Below are 19,693 nucleotides of genomic sequence, written 5' to 3' on the forward strand. Positions count from 1 at the left end.
GCGCATGCGCGCCACCCCAACCAGCGGCTCTAGCAGCAGGCACGCTCGCGCGTCGACCAACCGCACGCTCCCCGCTACAACGCGCAGGCGCCGTAACTGCAGCACGCATGAGTCGCGGCCGTTCGCGGCGGGAGGCGGCCGCGGCGCGTTGCGCCAGCGCACAACGCCCCGAGGCGCGCATCGCGCACGCGCAGAAGCGACCCGAAGAGACGGCCTCTCGCGGGGTGCGCCTGCGCAAGAACGAGGCGGGCCGGGGCGGCTGGAGCGGTTCCCTCGCAGGCGGCGCCATTTTGTGCTAGAAGCCGAGATAAAACCGGCTGGGTTCTGCGTGAAGCCGGCGGCTGAGCTAGGGCCCCTGGAATGGCGGAGACTCTGTCAGGCCTAGGCGATTCGGGTGCGGCGGGCGCGGCGGCTCTGAGCTCCGCGTCGTCGGAGACCGGGACGCGGCGCCTCAGCGATCTGCGGGTGATCGATCTGCGGGCGGAGCTGAGGAAACGGAATCTGGATTCGAGCGGCAACAAGAGCGTTTTAATGGAGCGTCTGAAAAAGGTGGAGCTGGGGCCCTGAGGGAGGTGGTGCGGGCGGGCGAGAAATGCGGTGGGTGGGGGTGGGGGGTTCCCTCGACTCCGGTGCCCTCCCGGGCCCCGTTTGCGGCCTGCGCCTGAGCCTGCCTTCGGGGCCGCGCTCGGCGTCTCCCGGCTCCTCCCCGGCCCCGGCGGTAGCTCCGAGGCCGGCCGGGCTCGAATCCCAGCGCCGCATCGGGGCGAGGAAAAATGGAAAACCATTTTCCATCGACGGCCGAGGGCTGCTGCCGCCTCCCTGGGCCGCGGCGCCCGGGGCGGTCTTATTGTCTTTCCCTCCTCTTCTCTCTCTGCGTGAACGAGGGAACCTGAAAGCCTCCTCTCCCGTCGGCGAGGCGCAGGGACTCGGCCAAGGTCACGCGGCCGGGAAGCGGTGGCGTCGGGATTTGAACCCAGGCCGCGCTAGACTCCCGAGACCGTGCTCCGGGGGCGGGGGAGGGGGGGTGGAGGTGGTTGCGAAATAAATACAGAAAATATCATCAGCACCACCCCCGATGGGAGAAAAAAAAGAAAGAGAATAAAAAACAGTATAACGATTCGCCAGCAGTGACCCGGGGGAGTCAGATGAGAGAGAAATGTCATTTTCGGCAGCGATCTGAGAGGTGAATGCAAAACCCGGTTCAGTCTTGGGGGGGAGGACTTGGAGAGGACTCAGAACTTCGCCAAGAATGTGGATGGACTCTGCCAGCCCTCGGTGGCCCGATCTTGGGCATTTAGCCCTTGCAGAGTCTGCTGCTTTTGTTGCAAAAAATAATAATAATAATAATAATGAAGAGTGAATAAATAAGATCGTATGAAACAGGCCCGGCTGTTGCTTGGTGCACGTAGACACTCAAATGGTGGTTTTTGTAATTCACTTTCTTTCTCTAGGCCACCATTTTGTTATCTGCAAAATAGGGCTCTTAACTCCTGACCTGAGGGGTGGGTGCTGCGGAGTCGCAGTGTGCAAAGCAGAGCCTTAACCCTTCAGGTTCCTCTGCATCTTCCGGGCTCTTGGGGCTTCTCTCTTTGCCTTTCTCCCGTGCAGCCTACCTGGTCTTGAATCTTAGGATGGTTCTAGAGTTATTGGCGGCCTCACCACCTGCCTCCAGACCCCGGCCCCGTAGACAGTGGGGTGAGCTGGTGACTCTTTCTACCCTTCTGTCTCCCAAACAACGGAGGAGGGGAGGGATCCGGTTTTTATTTATTATTAATCGCTATTAAAAAGAAGTAGGGATAGTTTTCTGTTTTCCTTATGAGGAAGCTGAGACAGACTGACTTTCCCCGGGGTCACTTGGGCCTTTCTGAATCAAGGTTTCTCTCACTGTGGATTCTCCCTTCCCTCCACTCAGGGCAGGAAGTTGGCTCAGTGGAACATTTACCTGAGATTGCAGTGCCTCTCATCAGCAAAGCCTTTTTGAGAGGCTTTATCCTCTCTTCCCAAGCAAAATTGATGTGATAGACTGGAACCTTCCAGAAGCTGGTTTGTGAGTTCAGGAGTCTCCTCTCACTGCCATCTCCCAGGGGATTGATCCGTCCCTCCGTCCTCCTCCCTCCTTTCAGGTTTCTCAGGGATGTGATCCCAGCACAGAAATAGTGGCAGCCTTTATCCCCATTTGTCCTGTCCAAGCAAGTCCGGAATTACCCATCTTCTCTTCAGTTTCTACTCTGTCATCCAGTTGGCGTCCTTTTCTTGGTTTATTTTTCCAGGAAGAGCAAAGGAGAAAGAGGTGGTGGGAACAAGCAAAATGTAATTTGTTGAAGCCTGTGAGGATGAGTCATGGTACCCAGTCCCCCTGGGGACAGCGCTGTAAACACTGCACCCAAGGGAGATGCACTGATGGGTGAAGTGGGACACCCTTTGCCTGGGGCAGTTCTTCCTTCCCCTGCCGACAGCTCAGGGCTTCTCTCTGTGCTGTTACATAATCCTCCATTCCCAGAAAGAGGGACTTTGTGGTTGCGCGGTCCTTGATCCCAAGAGAAACCTACAATTCCTACTTCTGGCTACTGTGAGAATGAGAGATTTTCTTTGCTCCTGGTTCCAAATGAGGCATGGAGCTCCTGAATGCCATTCTAAATTCAGAATTACCAAGCTGGGAAACGCCTGAGAGCCTTTGAGACCCTACAAAATGGTTTTCAGAGTGGTTTCAAGTTAATCTTGTGTTCTCAGTATATAGCATGCAGTAGAGAAAGGGTCACCGGTAAAAGGTAAACTCAGCCCCATTTCTGGGGGTGTCATCCCTGCCATGATCAGTGCTGAGTTGCTTGGTGTCCCCTTGGTGCCAGACCCTGTGCAGAGCATGGGGTTCTGTTCAAGGGAATGATTGGGGCTTACAGGGTGGGCCTGGACCGCAGGGCTTGCTTAGAGGTTCTCATGACCCAGGGTCAGACATGACAGGGGCGCTTCGTGGTTGAAAGCAAGATCTCTGGAGGCAGTCACGGATGTGATTATGGTTGGATAAGGTGATGCCTGTCTTGGCTGGTGCCGTGCCTGATAACAGCAGCCAGTGAGAGTTAATATTCTCCCAAGCCAGAACAGGATTACAGACCTGCACAAGCAGGGGCCAGGGAGGTTAAACACGTCAAGTCTAGTCACCAGAAACTGGAAAGTGTTGCCTTTCTCTTTTTGAATTATTCCTTTGGACCCAGGAATAGGATGAACCAGCTTGTGGTGATAATAATTAAAATAAGCCTAATGTCGGGCGCTTACAACAGCTTTCCAGAGCTGTTACTGGCCCCGTGTTCCAGAGGGGGCAGGGGCAGGCTTTTCCAGCTCTCAGCTGCTTGCTCTGTAAATTCCCTTGTCATCTGAAGGTTCTGTGAAAGTCCATCTACAGTAAATTTTGCTCACCCTTTCTATTTTACTTTTCCGCAGGCAATTGAAGATGAAGGGGGTAATCCTGATGAAATTGAAATTACCTCCGAAGGAAACAAGAAAACATCAAAGAGATCCAGCAAAGGTATCAAGGAGCATATAAGCGTTTTTAGTGCTAACAGTTTTCTTCAAAACGACCCCCTTTGCTGATTTTCCTCGTTTATGTGGCTCTGATCTGGACTTGGAGACTGCCCTGTGAATCATAGGGCCTTGAATGAAGCTGTTTCTTTCAAGATCACTCTGTTTTGTTACCATGGTACCTGGGAATTCACGCAGGACGGAAGGAGTATTCGCGCCTTTGTATTCAGTTTCCTCTGTGGTTTCTTTAGCAGCCCTTGCTTCCCTGACCCTTAAAATTCTTTAAATGCAGAGTATTTAGGACTGCCTGCGGCTCCTGTTTTTCTGACTTGCAGAAAATAACTTCCTTTTTAAATGCCATGTGGCGGAAACAGAATTGTCACTTTTAGAGACTTTCTTTCAAAACCTGCCTACAGAACAGAAGCCACATTCCCTAATGACCCTCCCTGCCTGCCCCAAATCCCCCTTTCCCGCTTCTTACTCAACCACCTCTACTACACCCCGGCATTAGTTTGGCTCCAGACACACAGTTCGCTCTCTTGCCTCTCTGTGCCTTGTCTCTGCTCCGCCTGCTCCTCTTCCCTGTCGCAAGCTAGGCCTCCTTCCTCCTGAGACCATGTGTCACCCCACCAGTGGCGGGTCCGCTGCTTGCCCAGAGCCTCGTTCCTTAACCTTGATTTCATGCTGCATCATCCTGCCTCTGTTATAACCAGGATATTGAGGGCAGGGACTGTAGCTTCCTAGTCTTTCCCCTTAGTAATTCAGTAACAGTTACTTTTTTAGGAAAGAACAAGCTAAAACGGCATTTGGCCTTTTCTGACACTTCTCTTGATAATTGATGTCCTTGTTGCTCAATTGAAATATTCATATTACTCTTTACCTGGCCAGTAATGAAGACATGAGTTTGAACAATGTCAGCCAGACGGTTGTAAGTACTGGGATAACAGCAGTCAGTGACCTCACTTTAGAATGAAAGCACTTTCCTGTGGTCCACGGTACATTGTGCGTGTTTGGTTTTGCTGAAGTAAATGTCTGTGCCAAGGCAAAGAGTATTAGAAAATCAACACACAAAATAAAATCAATTAGATCAGGGAACAGTGATTGTAGTGGGAGGAAGTAAAGCTTGTAGATATCCATTTCACTTTTCTTTTTCTTTTTAATAAAAAAGGAAATACTTGTGCAAAAGTTTTTTTAAATAAAAATAATGCATTAAGTAAAACGTTAAGTTTCTTCCTTCCCAGCTTTGAGGCAGCCCACTATTAAAAGTTTGGGCATGCCTCAATTTCTGTGGGTATGTGTTCATTTAGAAATAAATAAATGGAGATGAGCTTACACTTGATACTTAGGTGGCTTTTTTTTTTTTTTTTAATTTTAATTTAAAAGTGGGATCTATATGAAATGTTCCATAATTAGCTTTTTTTTTCCCCCAACATGTCAAAGACATCTTTTCATGGCACTGCAAATAAATAGAATTCTTTCTTTTTTAACAACTTAATAGTAATTCTCCATATGAACATACCACAGTTTAACTCATCAGTCTCCTTATGAGGCTACTGAGGTTGTTTCCATTTTTCTCTTAGCATTTCTAATTTTCGATGCTGCCATGAACCAGAAATATCTCTGTGTAGTTATAGAAATATGTTTCTTAATAAATTACAAGAAGAGTTTCTAGGGTCAAAGGATATGGGCATCCTGTTTGAACATAGCTACTGGCATAGGCTGTACTGGTTAATAACTGCTTTCTTTAAACTCTAACACTGGATAATATTTATCTTTGTAAATGTTGCCTGTTGTACAGAAGAGAATATTTTATTGTATTGATGTGCATTTCTTAACAGGTGAAGTTTTCATAGCCGCTTCTGATAATTGGTCTTTTGTGTTTTCTGAATTGCCTTTTCATGCCCTTTGCCCATTTTTCCAATTGTTTTATTGAGTTACAAGGGCTCTCTATATAAAGTGTTGCAAATGTTTTTTCCTAGTTTGTCTTTTTAAAATTATTATTAAATTCAATTTTAGTGAGAGATAGTCACATACCGTACAATCATCTATGGTGTACAATCAGCTGTTTACAGTACCATCATATAGTTATGCCTTCATCACCCCAATCTGTTTTTGACCCCTTTCCTTACACCAGAGAGAATCAGAATCAGAATAAGAAATAAAAGTAAAAAAGAGCATCCAAATCATCCCCCCCATCCCACCCTATTTTTCATTCAGTCTTTGTCCATTCTTCTACTTATCCATCCATACATTGGATAAAGGGCGTGCGATCCACAAGTTTTTCACAATCACACTGTCACCCCTTGTAAGCTACACTGTTATACAATCATCAAGAGTCAAGGCTGTCCCAGTCTGTCTTTTGACTTCACTTGTTTGTAGTGTTTGAAGCATTAAAGTTTTAATTTTTATAAGAATAGAGCTGACAAGCTATTTTATGTGGCTTCTGGATTTTATGTTTTGTTTTTAAAATTCCCTCCTTAGCTTTAAGAATATTATCCTATCTTGTTTTATTCTATCTTGGAAAGTAATATTTATGGTTTATTTTTACATTTGGATCTTTAATTCATTTGAAATTTGTTTTTGCATAAATTAGCATGAGGTCAGTAGGAACTAAATATATAGAACGTTTCTGTTACCTTAGAGAGACCCCTCATGATCCTTTCTGGTCACTCCCTCCCTCCCCAACCAATATTGGGATTTTACCATAGATTAGTTTTGCCTGGTTCCATTTTGTATAAAAGGGAACCCTGCAAAACAAACTTGCTCATTATACTTCCATTCTGGCATTTACAGAACATTTTGGTATTTAATAGGGCGAATCCTTAGGTTCTATTGAATTATTTTCAACTTTTATCATTAGATGTTTATTAAGATTTTAAAAATAAGAGTCTTTTGATCTGTTTTGATAAACAAGTAATTTCGTTAAGATAGTTTTATACTAATAATTTGTTTAGTAGAATCTTCTATCATTTTCAGCAAGCAAAATTTCTTTGTATTGGCATTATCAGAAAGAAAAATTAGTAGAATGTTTTGTGATGCATGAATATTTTACGGAGAAGTGGAGTCATCTTTTTAAGATCCTGATCCTGCATGACTGATTTGTTTTTGTTTTAACATAATTTCAGACTTACAGAAAACCAAATGTTAGCAATTGAATATATTTGCTTTATTCTTCTCCATCCCATATATAAATTTTTGAACTGTCTGTGAATAAGTTGCAGGCACATGTCCCTTTGTCCTATATGTTTCAGCATTTTCTGAAAACAGGGACATTACCTTATATAACCATAGTACAATTATCAACATCAAGGAATTAATATTGATGCAATACTTTTATCTAATTTTGGACCTTATTCAGATTTAATCATTTGTCCCAGTAATGTTTTTTATAGCTTAAATAACAGCAACAACAAAAATAATCCAAGACCATGCATTGGGTTCATTTGTTACGTCACTGGTTTCCTTCAGTCTGGAACCATTCCTAGGACTTGTCTTTGTACTTAGGATTTTGCCATTTTTGAAGTATATGGGCCAGTTTTTTTGTAGCTTGTTTTTCACTTTGGGTTTATTTTTTTGGTTTTGGTTTTTTCATGTTTTTTTTTTTCCCAAGATTAGATTCAGGTTATATACTTCTGTCAGAAATAACACCAGAAGTGTTATAGTCTTGCATCATATCTGGAAGCATGTACTGTCAAGAATTTTTTTGTGTACGTGGTAACTTATACAACATAAAATGTCCCATTTGAACCACTTTCAAGTAAACAGTTCAGTGATGTTAATTACATTCACATCATCATATACCATCACCACCATCCAGTACTAAAACTTCTGTCACCTCAAAGAGAAACTATACTCATTAAACATTAACTCCCCATCACCCCCACCCCAGCCCCTGGTAACCTTTAATCTACTATTTATCTATGGATTTACTTATTTTAAATATTTCAGTAAGTGGAATCATATTGTAATTGTCCTATGTCTGGCTTATTTCACTCAAAATGATGTCTTCCAGGTTTAGCCTTGTTGTAGCGTGTTTCAGCACCCCATTCCTTTTCACAGCTGAATAGTATTCCATTGTGCATGGATGTTTATCCATCTGTTGATGGGCTCTTGGGTTGCTTCTACCTTTTGCTATTGTGAATAATGCTATTATGAATATTAGAGTGCAATTATGTTTTAAGAGTTCCTGTTTTCAGTTCTTTGGGGTATATACCTAGAAGTGGGATTGCTGGATCGTGTGGTAATCCTGTATTTAACTTAATGAGGACCTTCTCTGTTAGCTGTACCATTTTACGTTTCTACCAACAATGTCTCTGCAGCCTTCCCAACTTTTTTTTTTTTTAAATAATATCCTTCTAGTGTGTATGAAGGTATGAAGTGGTGTTTCCTTGTGGTTTTGATTTGCGTTTTCCTGGTGGCTAATGGTGTTGCACATCCTTTCCTGTGCTTATTAACCTATTGTATATCTTTGAAGAAATGTCTGTTCAAGTCCTTTGGGTTGTTTGTCCTCTTGATGTTTATGTTCTGAGTATTAGAACCCATAATGAATATTTGGTTTCCAAATATTTTTACCATTCTATGGGTTGTCTTTTCACTTTTCTTGATAATGTCCTTTGATACAGAAGCATTTTTAATTTTGATGAAGTCTAATTCATTTTTTCTTGGTGTAAAGTCTAAGAATACATTGCTTGGTAGAAGTTCCTGAAGATACTTCTGCATGTTGTGTAATAAAGGTTTTATAGTTTTAGCTCATATTTAGGTCTTTGATCTGTTGAGTTATTATTTGCATATGGTGTGAGGGTAGGGATCCACTTTGAACTTTTGCATGTACACATGCTGTCTATTTGAGCCCTTTCTGTCTGTCTCTGTTGACTGGGACCATATGTTAATAAGGTGATGACCAGGCTTCTCCACTAGAAAGTTACTCTTTTACCCTTTGTAGTTGTATCTTTGGCTAGATACTTTGAAACTATCCTGTTCATCTTCCGCAAGTTTCAGCCTTCCCTGATTCTTGTTTGAATCTGTTGTTAGGATGGTTTCCAAATGGTCGTTTTCTAATTTCATTGTTCCTTCTACATTTATTAGTCAGTTTTTACCATAAGGAATAGGTTATCCTTTTCCCCCATCTATTTATGTCAGGTTGAACTCATAGGTTCTTATTTGATAAGTTACAATGCTTTACTGTTATTATCCATTTTGATGCTCAAATTGTCTTACTTGGGATTCATTTGAAGCTAGCTCTTGGTCTTTTTGACATGTCCACATCATTCTTTGAAAACTTCCTGACATTCTGGCACAATAGGATGTTCTAGGCTCATCTTGTGCTTTATTTGTCCCACGTCTGGAGTCAACCGTTTATTTCAGGGAATTCTGGTCCTTTTTGTGAGGAGTGGTATTGGAAACTGAGATCTGACACTTAGATGTGCTCTTTGCTACTGGGGTGTCAGCTCCTCCCAGGCCATTGCTAGGTTTTTGTAAGGTCCTTTGTGCTAGATGTGCTCACAAAAGTGAAGGCTGTGAAAGCAGTCTGAAGTAAGCTACAGACAACTAAAGAAAGGTGAAATAATAAAGCTGTCTGATACTAACAATCCACCTGCCAAAACTTGCTGTCTAATTATAATTGATTATTAGTTGATTCTCTTGGATTTTGAGGTGGCAGTTATATCATCTGCAAGTCAAAGATTTAAGCAGGTATTACCAGATGAACATTAAAAATCTATGTAGTTTTCTTCAAGAATAAATAAAACTAAAGGAAATGTGACAAAAACCATAAAATCCTTACTGAAAGAAAAGGTATGACCAATTTGAAGAAATTTTTCCCAAATGTGGTGACTTAAAGTTGTCATTTCTTCCCAGAGTTCCCCTGAAAAGAAACTTTGTGATTTGTCAGTTCTAAAATTAATCTAGAAAGAAAACTGGTACAAGAAAAAATTTGAAAAAGAAAAACAGCAAGAGGGGCTTGACCTCATTTTCATGGTAGGATTCTGGAAACAGTGGAGAGTTGGAGGATTTGTTCATTTCAAAGATGGCACCAGGGAGTTTTCCAAAAAGTAAATGTTATTGGAACAGTTGGCTGTTCTAACAGGGGAAATCTCCATTCTTGTTGCCTTCCACACAAAATATAAATCCCAGCTTGGATAGTACTTTTATATAACGTGAAGCTAAAATTGAGAACTGTTACGAAAAATAAATTTGGCTACGTAAGTTTTTTAAACCTCTATGACAGAAGACACCATGAATGATTAATATATGCAATAGAGTGGGAGAAAATTTTTATAGCCTAGATAGGCAAAAGATTAATTTTTAGGAAATATTAACTGTTCCTACAAATCAGTAAGGAAAATAGGCAACCCAGTCAACAAATGGCAGAGAGAATGAACAAACACTGTCTCACTATGTACAATATATGTATGTAAATGCCTAGAAAAATTTCTTGAAGGAGAACCAAACTCTTAAAGAGGACCTTGGGGAAAGAGAAGACTAGTTTATTATTCTGTATATTTATGAGTGTCTGTTTTTTCTTTGTGGAGTAAAATTTAAAGTGAGTGAATCTTTTAGAGAACATGTTTGTATAATTAAATAAATATACTTGTGTAATAAAAGAAATGTAAAAAGAAAAGTAAGGAAGCATTCACAGGCAGTACCCCCCACTGGGTACCAGCAGTGCCAAGGAGGGGCTACGCAAGATGTGTTTGGGTAAGATCTCTGCGTGAGGCAGAAGTTTAAGAGGGGGGAAGATGAAATCCCAGATAAGGGGGCCTGAGCATAGTGGAGGGGGAACAAAGCCATCCATGGTGTGTGCTTTGGAGGCCACTAACGAAGATGACACTTACTCTATGGTAGGAGGATTTGAGGACACGTTTTTCCTTGGTATTAAAGACAAATGGCTCTTCAGTTGTTGCCAGAGAGTTATATTTCCCATTCAGATTAATTTTTGGTTGTTTTGGGCACAGTTTTTCATCTTTGGGAAGGAGGGTGGGTTTTTTTGTTTGTTTTGTTTTGTTTTGCCAGAGAGCAGTTGTTAATAAGCATCCCAGTTGGGGGTATGCTTTATGTATCAAAGAGCACACTTTGTTTGTATTCCCTTGCCATTTCCAGGCACTGCTTACCATGGGAGAGTTCTCCCCCAGGAAGGGATTTGGGCTGCAGTGTATCTCTGCTTCCTTCCCACTTTGGAGGAAAATTGCTAGAAGTATAAAAAATCCTGATTCTAGGTGATAAAAATCTGCTACCTTTTTTGTGAAAGGAAGAAATACAGTATAAAGGGTGGGAAGTTTGTGGTCCTCTACTTAGATTTGTGCTTAATAACTAGAGTAGAATTATACAAAAACCTATGTACATGTTCTAGAATTTTGTTTTGTTGTATATAATCATTCTGTGGCGCTTCCCAGCATATTTACAAAGTCCACTGCATTGAGTTCCAGATGTTTTTTTGAAGCTCGGAACATGTATTAACATGGAAATAATACTAAAAATGGGAATCCAGTACCCAGCCAGTCAACATTTGCACATAATGTATTGACTAAATATTATTTAGTATTTAGTATGGACCTCTAGTATTTAGTAACGACCACTGATTACCTAAATAAGAAATAACTGAAAACATTGATGAAATTAGAATATAGGAAGATCAGGTAATATACACTTAAGTGATAAAAGGAACTTCTTATCCCCAAAAGAGGTTTTTTTTAAAAAAAAGCCTCAATGGTGGTTTAAATGATTAGCTTTTTCTTTGATATTTTGGGGGCCCCAGGTGTTACACATTCTATACACTTGGAAGATTATTTAAATTGCTAAAAATAGATTGATCATTAAATTTCTAGCTTCCTTATCTTCCTTGAAGCAACACATATAGCCTTAAGAAACTGACCTTCACATTGGGACACAGGCTTCAAGCATTGCCTTTTCTTTTTTCTTACTTTTAATTTGTTTTATTGAGATATATTCACATACTCTACAGTCATCCACAGTGTGCAGTCAGTTGTTCATAGTACCATCATATAGTTGTGCATTCATCACCACAATCAGTATTTGAAAATTTTCCTTACTCCAAAAAAATAAAATAAGAATAAGAATAAAAAAAGAAAAAAAATGCAACACCCCTCCCCATTATTCATTTAAATTTTGTTCCCATTTTTCTACTCATCTGTCCATACATTGGATAAAGGAAGTGTGAGCCACAAGGTTTTCACAATCACCCAGTCACACAGAATCAAGGCTACTGGGTTGCAGTTCAGTCGTTTCAGGTATTTCCTGCTAGCTATTCCAATACACTTTAAAAAAAAAAAAAGGATGTCTGTATAGCGCATAAGAATAACCTCCAGAGTGACCTCTCAACGCTGAAACTTTATTTTGTTTCATTTCTCTTACCCCTTTTGGTCAAGAAGACTTGCTCAATCCCACAATGCTAATGCCAGGTCCAGGCTCATCCCCCAGGAGTCAGGTTCCACGTTGCCAGGGAAATTTATACCCTTGGGAGTCAGGTCCCACATGGAGGGGCGGGGCAGTGAGTTCAGCTGCCGAGTTGGCTTAGAGAGAAAGGCCACACTTGAATGACAAAAAAGGTTCTCTAGGGAAGACTCTTAAGCACAATTGTAAGTAGGCTTAGCCTTTCCTTTGCAGTAACGAGCTTCATAAGGGCCAGCCCCAAGACCAAGGGCTCAGCCTTCTAAATGAAGCACCATGTTCTTAATCAAGGAGCTAGAGAAGCTGTGTCTCTGGCAATAGCCCTGAAACACATAGCTTCTCTGTCCTACCCCTTGCTTCTGAGACATGATCTTCCATGGGGTACTTCATTGTTTCATACCTGAGATTTTATTCTTCAAATTGAAAATAGTTAATTGCTTTAACTTTGGAAAACCTGCTCTTACAGCCCAAAATTTAATTTTTGCTGGAAATTTTTGCCTTGCCTAATGATTTCCATTTTTGTTTCTGTTCTGCCATTTCTCTTACCATCAGTTGGATGTTTCTGTTTTTTTGTTTGTTGTTTTTTGGTTTTTTTTTTTTAAGTTGTTTTCGTTTATATAAAAAAAATAAGGATAATGCAGTAAATTAGCAAATGATCTCATAAATACTTTTGTTTGGAGAAATTGCCAATGTGCCCACTGTGAACTGTTGTTTCCAGAACAGATTGTAAATGTTATTAACTTGAAAGTAAAAAATAATGTATTTTAAGAATAATTAGGAGGTTGGGAGAGGGGAGTTGAGGGAAGGGTCTTCCTTATTTTTCAGACATTATGTCAGTATTGTTTTAAAGTGGAATGCGAGCCTTAAAATATGTCCAGCCTCTTAATGTTTTTCATAGTTTTTTTCTTTACTTTACTTTACTGACCTTTTGAAAAAACACCTGAAGTTAAGCAGTTCCTTTCCAATTCTCTTTAGTTTCCTTTTCTGCTAGTTAATTTCAATGCTTTGTATGTAGAAAAATAATAGAACTGAAACATGAATAACGAATCAGTGGAAGAGAATAGAAACACTAAATAGTCCCAGCGTATGTAGGAATATATTATTATTGAGAAGGCCGTTGTTTCAAATCAGTGGGGAAAGATAGATTATTTAGTAAATGGTGTTAGGAAATCGGTTTCTAAATGGGAGACGCATTTGAAGAATGGTCTTACTCAATACAGAACTGAATTGGAAGAGTTAAATGTTAAAAACAAAACCCCAAAAGGTCTGGGATAAAATGCAGGTGAATATTTTTTATAGTCCTAGTATGAAGAAGGGCTTCTAAACATGAAGCCAAAAACCATTTACACATAAAACCAGCGAATACCGGCTACCTTCAAGTTAAATTTACTGAGAAGTCATAAAATGTAAAGTAGTGGAACACTGGGAGAAAACGTATAATATATGTGAAATACAGAAGATTATGTATAAAGAGCTGTTAAAACTGAAGGGAAATAGGATGGGAGTTTTTTAATGGGGAAAGGATATAAATATAAGAATGTTCTTCCATGAAGTAGAACCAAATGTATGTCACTATGACAAGGTGGTAATAACATGGGGGAAATACACCTAATACAAACTGTGGTCTGTAGTTTACAGTAATATTTTTAATATCCTTTCATCATTTGTAACAAAGGTACTATACCAGTGCTAAGTGTCAAATCATAGAGGGGTATAAAGGGGATGGGGTTTTTCTTTCTGGAGCAATGAAAATGTTCTAAAATTGATAATGGTGATGAATACACAGTTTTGTGATTCTACTGAGAGTCCAGTATTGATTGGACTCTGGATGGATTGTGTGGTGTGAAGAAAATGGCTTTGAAAAAAAAAGATATTCTTGATCATTAGCCCAATTCCTCGCATATCAAGTTTCTTTTCACTAATAACTTTTAATAAATAACAGTTTTAATAAATATTCTCAGATTGTTACAGTCGGGTCTTATTTTATGTAATGGATAGGTCAGAGAAGCTGTTGCATGTAAATGGAATTTTTGTCGACCCAATAAATACCTTAAAAAAAATTACCAGAACATTCGTCCTTATAAACTTTTTCTTCTTGACCAAAAGGGGGATGTGAAAGGAAATGAAATAAACTTCAGTGGCAGCGAGATTCCAAAAGAAGCCGAGAGGTCACTCTGGTGGGCACTTTTACGCGCAATATAGACAACCCTTTTTAGATTCTAATGAATTGGGGTAGCTGGTGGTAGGTACCTGAAACTATCAAACTACAACCCAGAACCCATGAATCTTGAAGACAATTGTATAAAAATGTAGCTTATGAGGGGTGACAGCGGGATTGGGAAAGCCATAAGGACCACACTCCCCTTTGTCTAGTTTATTTATTATTATTGTTATTTTTGTGTGTGTGGTAATGAAGGTGTCAGGGATTGATTTTGGTGATGAATGTGCAACTATGTAATGGTACTGTGAACAATCGAATGCACGATTTGTTTTGTATGACTGCGTGGTATGTGAATATATCTCAATAAAATGAATATTAAAAAAAAATATGAAGGGCTGAAAGGTGTGTGAAGGTGGTGGAAAGGGTAAGCTCAGAGTCACGTATGCCACCAGAAGGAAAGTTGGAGGTTAAAATTTGGCAATGTGTAAAACAGTGAATCTTGTGGTGGACAATGTCCATGATTAACTACAAATATTAGAAATCTCTCTCACAAACTACAACAAATGTATGACATAACTGGAAGTTTATTAAATAATAGAGAAACATATAGAAAAATATATATATACCAATTGCAAACTGTATATTACAGTTAGTAGTATTTTAATATTCTTTCATTAACAGTAACAAATGTACTATACCAAGACTATGAATCAATAATGGAAGGGGGGCGGTTAGGGGTATGGGAGGATTGGAGTTTCTTTTTTTTTTGTCTTTATTTCTTTTCTGGAGTAATGAAAATGCTCTAAAAATTGAAAAAAAATTGTGGTGGTGGATGCACAACTGTATGATGGTACCATGGGCAAACTGATTGTACACTTTGGATCTTTGGATAGTTGTATGGTATGTGAACAATCTCAATAAAAAAGTATATATAAAAAAGAACATGAAAAGATCACAGCATTAAGTGAAAAGGGTTATAGAACAGCACTACAATGTCCTTTTTGTAAGCAAAGTGCATGTTTATATATAGAAAAATATAGGATGTCTGTATGTCAGTATATGATAACCTAAAGGTTAAGTCTAAGTGGTGAAATTCTGAATGGTTGTGGTTTTCTTTTGGGTGCTTACGTCCTTGTCCATTTATGTAATGCTTAGAAACAACAGGTGGGGCAAGTGTAGCTCAGTGATCTCACCTGTAAATGATTATCTCTTCAGGGCGTAAACCAGAAGAAGAGGGTGTGGAAGATAACGGGCTAGAGGAAAATTCTGGAGATGGACAGGTATGTGCAGCCTTAGTGTGGCAGAGAGTACATCACCTTGGTGGTTGGACCAAATCGCAGTCACATGATCATCTCCTTTTGTTTTGTCACAGGAAGAGGTGGAAACCAGTCTGGAGAACTTGCAGGACATTGACATGATGGATATCAGTGTGTTGGATGAGGCGGAGATAGATAATGGAAGCGTGGCAGATTGTGTGGAGGACGATGATGCAGATAATCTCCCTGAGACCCTGTCTGACAGTAGAGAGCTGATAGAGGGAGAAATGAAAGAGCTTCCTGAACAGCTTCAAGAACATTCTGTAGGTAACTCAGCAGTGTCTCCAGAATGTAACCTGAATGTATCAATTCATATTATATTATAAAATATAATAATAGATAATAGGTTTTATATGTGGAATTAAGTTTTTTTTTAATGCCAACTCAGTAGAATAATGGTCAGTCCATTTACATGTGAAAATTCAGATGGTTCTAAAAATACATTTTGCTTCATCAAAAAGAAAGGGGTGTCGTGAAGTACATGAGTGTATGCTATCCATTTGCATGATGCCGCATTAAACATTTTGAGGACAACCATTCAAAACCTTCCTATTATAAAAAGTTGGTCTGGTAGTATGGCTAAGATGCCTTGAAAATACTGGAACACTAAGCTTTGACATTGTCTTTAAAGCCTCTGCTTTTTTTCATGTTAGAAACAAAGCAACTAATAAAATTAGAATGGGTATTAATTATGGAGCCTCTTATCTTCCAGCCACTGGGCCTTGTGTCCTTTAATCATTTTAACAACTTTATGAGATGTAGGTGCTGTTACCCCATTTTCCAATTGAGGAAATTGAAGGGTAAAGAGGTAGAGAAATATTTCTGGTTGCCACACAGCTCATAAGAGAATTAATAAGAATTAGGACCAGACTGCCTCCAGAGTCCATTACTCAACTGACTCTTCCATCACGTTGCCTTCACCATTAATTTCTCATTAAATTATTTTAATTAGATGAGCATTAATGTTTGTGAAGTAGTCAGAAAAGGCAATGAAAATTAGAAGCCAGGAGGGTATCTTGGTAGGGCTCTTTTCATGCTGGTTCATGGGTGGGTGCCTGTTTTCTCGTAGTCCTCGGGTCTTCCACAGGGGTGGCTCCCACGTAGTCCTGTGGGAAGGAAGCCTTGTTTCCTGCCAGCAGTCCAGTTCTGTCATTCCTCAGAATATTATTTCGTTTCTTCTTTTGGAACTGACTCTGAGAATCCTAAGAGGTAGCAGATTGTCCTCTTTGAATGGGGGATCAATTTGAGAAATAGCAGGAAGTCATTTTGAAACAAACCTGGTGTGCTGTTGTTTTATTTTCTTGGTGAGTCTGGTTCACTGACTTTCTAAAAAAAGAGTAACAAAGACATCTGAGCAGTCATGGGAGGTACATACCTAACTGGCTACTTTTTTTTTTTTTTTAAGGCTTTTTTTCCCTCTGGTTAAAAAATAATTCTGTAACAAAAGACTGAAACATCCTAAATGTCAGTCAGTAATGGTTAAATAGCCATGATTTGGTGAGAAGCAGAGTTTTGAAGTTAAAGCAGAGATTCTGGAGGTCTGTCTATTACTGGCTTTGTGAGCTGGGGCAGGTTACTTAATCTCTCTGAGCCTCATCTGCAAAAGTAATAGGTTTGGGTGGATTAAATTGGGGGATGTTTTATCATGAGCTTAGAGCAGGGGGCCAGCCAGCCCTTGGTCTTGCCACGTCTATTTGTTACAATTGTCTGTGGCTGTTTTTGCACTGTGGTGGCAGCATTGAGTAGGCGCAGCAGAGACCGTCTTGCCTGCAAAGCCTAAGAGATTTGCTGCCTCTGACCCTTTACCAAACAAATCTGATGCCAGCTTAGAGCGGTGCCTTATCTATAGTGAGCACCAGAAGGTTACTGTTAACGTTGTTACAAAATGTGTTATTGTTATCGGTGGTCCCGTCCCTCCTGCTCTGTAAGCATCAAGATGAACTGATTTTAATGTACATGTACAGGAACTAAAGCAATCGCCACAAGGAAGTGAAGGGGGAAAAGTGATGGGGTACAGAATAACATACTACTGTTCACGCAGTGGGGGAAGAGAAGATGACCTCAGCCACGTGTACCAGTGCTCTCCTCAGGACGTATAGGATAACTGCTCGCAGTTGCGACTGGGGAGGAATGATGGAGGGGCGGCAGTTTTCAACAAGCAGGCTTTTGTATCTTGAATTTTTTATCATGTGCATGTCTTTCTTAGGCAAGTAAAGGTAATAATAGAATGTGTGCTCGTTATAGAATATTGGGGTGGGGGGGTGGGCCTCCAAAATATATAGCAACATTCAGGGCTTTATAGCAAATAAGAAAAATTATTTTGTTTCACATAGCATCTGGAGGCCTTTATGTTGAGGGAAATTCCTTGCCTTACTGGGCAGAGCCCATCTCTTACGATGGAAGTTGCATGTACCAGTTAGTTTACATTGCAGATGGGGCATCCTAGATAGGTCACTGGGCTTTGTCAGTCCTAAGCTCCCATCTCCAGACTCTGATTTGGAAGTTTGCGATATTTAGGGGAAGGGTTCTCTGAGATGCCGTTCAGTCTGAGTGGTAGCTGCTGCAGGGGCAGCAGTCCCAGTGTGTGCTGGGCTAGCTGGTGGGAGCCACAGAAATCAAAGAATCCACTCTGCAGTGTTATTCTAGACATTATCCTGGAAGAGTGGCCCCCAGCCCTGGTGCTTTGACCCACCTGGAGTGCTGTTGGGGCTTGCTTCAAACCCTCACTGCTTTTACTGGAGTTCCTTCTGGTCCATCTACACATATCCATTTTCATACAACCTTTATTTCAGTCTGGTTGGCTTCATGCTGTAATGCAGCTTTGATTACTGAACTGTGTTTAAAATTCTGTCATAAGTGATTTTTCGTGGCTGTTTTTCATTGTTTGGATGTACCCTTGTTATCTTATTGTTGACGTAATAAACTGTATTTTCCACTTACCTGTATTTCTCCATTTATGTTACAGGTAGAGGACAAAGAAACTATTAACAATTTAGATACTTCATCATCTGACTTCACTATATTACAGGTAAATTACTGTCAATGTCTCAATAATTTTAGAATCAAAAGTTAAAGTTTTGGGAAACCACTTAAGATGTTGTATAGCAATCCCAACTAAAAGTCATTGCAAGGTTTATTTTGTCAACATCTTTAGAGGAAGAGGTATTTGCTTTCTTCTTTCCTGCAAATACAATGTGCTTATGGCCTAGGATTTATCTTCTTGGCTTCTGCTGTTTACCTTCAAGTACTGTGGCTTACCAGCACCTGATGGGAAAGCATAGTTTGGGAAGTTCCTGTTAATTTGATTCTGGGGCCCAGGCTTCCTTTTGGATCTGCTTTGAATGGCATCTCTGCATAAGGGTGATGAGGGAAAACAGCAAGAGGGGTCTCCCCTCCCTGGGCAGGTTCAGTGGGTGCAGCTGAGGATGCGGAACACTAGCTTTGCTGCTGGGGACGATGGATTCCAAGGATTCTGGGCCTGCCTTTGGGCTGTTTTTCTCTCACACACACAGATTTCTTTTGATTACTGTATCACCGTGGCTGTTCCATGACCATCTCTGTAAATGTTAAATCTTGGATGAAAAAAATGAGGTGTGGACTAGTTTTCTGAAGTATGATTTGCGTATATGTGGTCTTTAATTTTTCTGCCAGCCTGCATAGATGTAAACTTTTGGAATAAGCTTTATCTGAAAAACTGTCTTAATTTTCAACACAAGTTTTGTGAGGAAATGAAAGTCCAGTCAGCCCTTGTCAGTCTTTGATGCTTAATTAGAAGTCACCATTCAGATAAGATCTCTATTTGCTTCCACCAGGCAGGGGCCAGGGAGATTAATGGAGAGCCAAAACCGCAGCCTCGAGGAGGGTGCAGACCTCAAAGAAACTAGCTGGGACCCGGCCCATCTTTTCGGTTGTTGGCTCTCTCAGACTGCAGGGTGCCACAATCCACTCCTGGCTCAGCAAGGAAAGCAGAGGAGCCGTATCTTGTTTCCTCCAACGTCTTTCTAGGTCAAAGTCACTCATGATAAGTTGCTTCCAGAAACCAATATGAGTGTATTCTGTTTCTCTCTGGAGAATGTTGAGGAAAGAGTTGTTCTGCCTAGAGGGATCCTTTGATTCAGTCCCAGAGTCTTAACTCCCAGGGTGGGGTAGAATGTGTGGGAAAAATGGATTTTAAAAATGAAACCACAAGAACAGTGAACAATTTCCTGGGGCTTCCCAGGTCCTTTCCCAGTGGAAGGTGCCGATCGTTCACCTCGCTCAGCAGACTTCTGTTAAGAGCCTGTCATGTGTCAGGCCT

General features: G+C 40.7%; 1 protein-coding gene across 4 annotated transcripts in view; it reads left to right on the top strand.

The window, feature by feature from the left end:
- Positions 1 to 231: 231 nt before the first annotated feature.
- SAFB (scaffold attachment factor B) overlaps positions 232 to 19,693 on the top strand; it is a 36,676-nt gene continuing 17,214 nt past the window's right edge. For 2 of the 4 annotated variants that reach the window (XM_037824113.1, XM_037824115.1), the window contains exons 1-5: positions 232 to 549; positions 3,436 to 3,520; positions 15,296 to 15,360; positions 15,453 to 15,659; positions 18,362 to 18,424. In XM_037824113.1, coding sequence (XP_037680041.1) covers positions 361 to 549; positions 3,436 to 3,520; positions 15,296 to 15,360; positions 15,453 to 15,659; positions 18,362 to 18,424 — 609 coding nt within the window. In that variant the 5' untranslated portion in view covers positions 232 to 360. The remainder of the gene's footprint in view (positions 550 to 3,435; positions 3,521 to 15,295; positions 15,361 to 15,452; positions 15,660 to 18,361; positions 18,425 to 19,693) is intronic. The other 2 variants (XM_037824114.1, XM_037824116.1) reach the window with 1 other exon arrangement.

Source organism: Choloepus didactylus (assembly GCF_015220235.1).
Source record: "Choloepus didactylus isolate mChoDid1 chromosome 25 unlocalized genomic scaffold, mChoDid1.pri SUPER_25_unloc1, whole genome shotgun sequence".
Taxonomy (NCBI): Eukaryota; Metazoa; Chordata; class Mammalia; order Pilosa; family Megalonychidae; genus Choloepus; species Choloepus didactylus.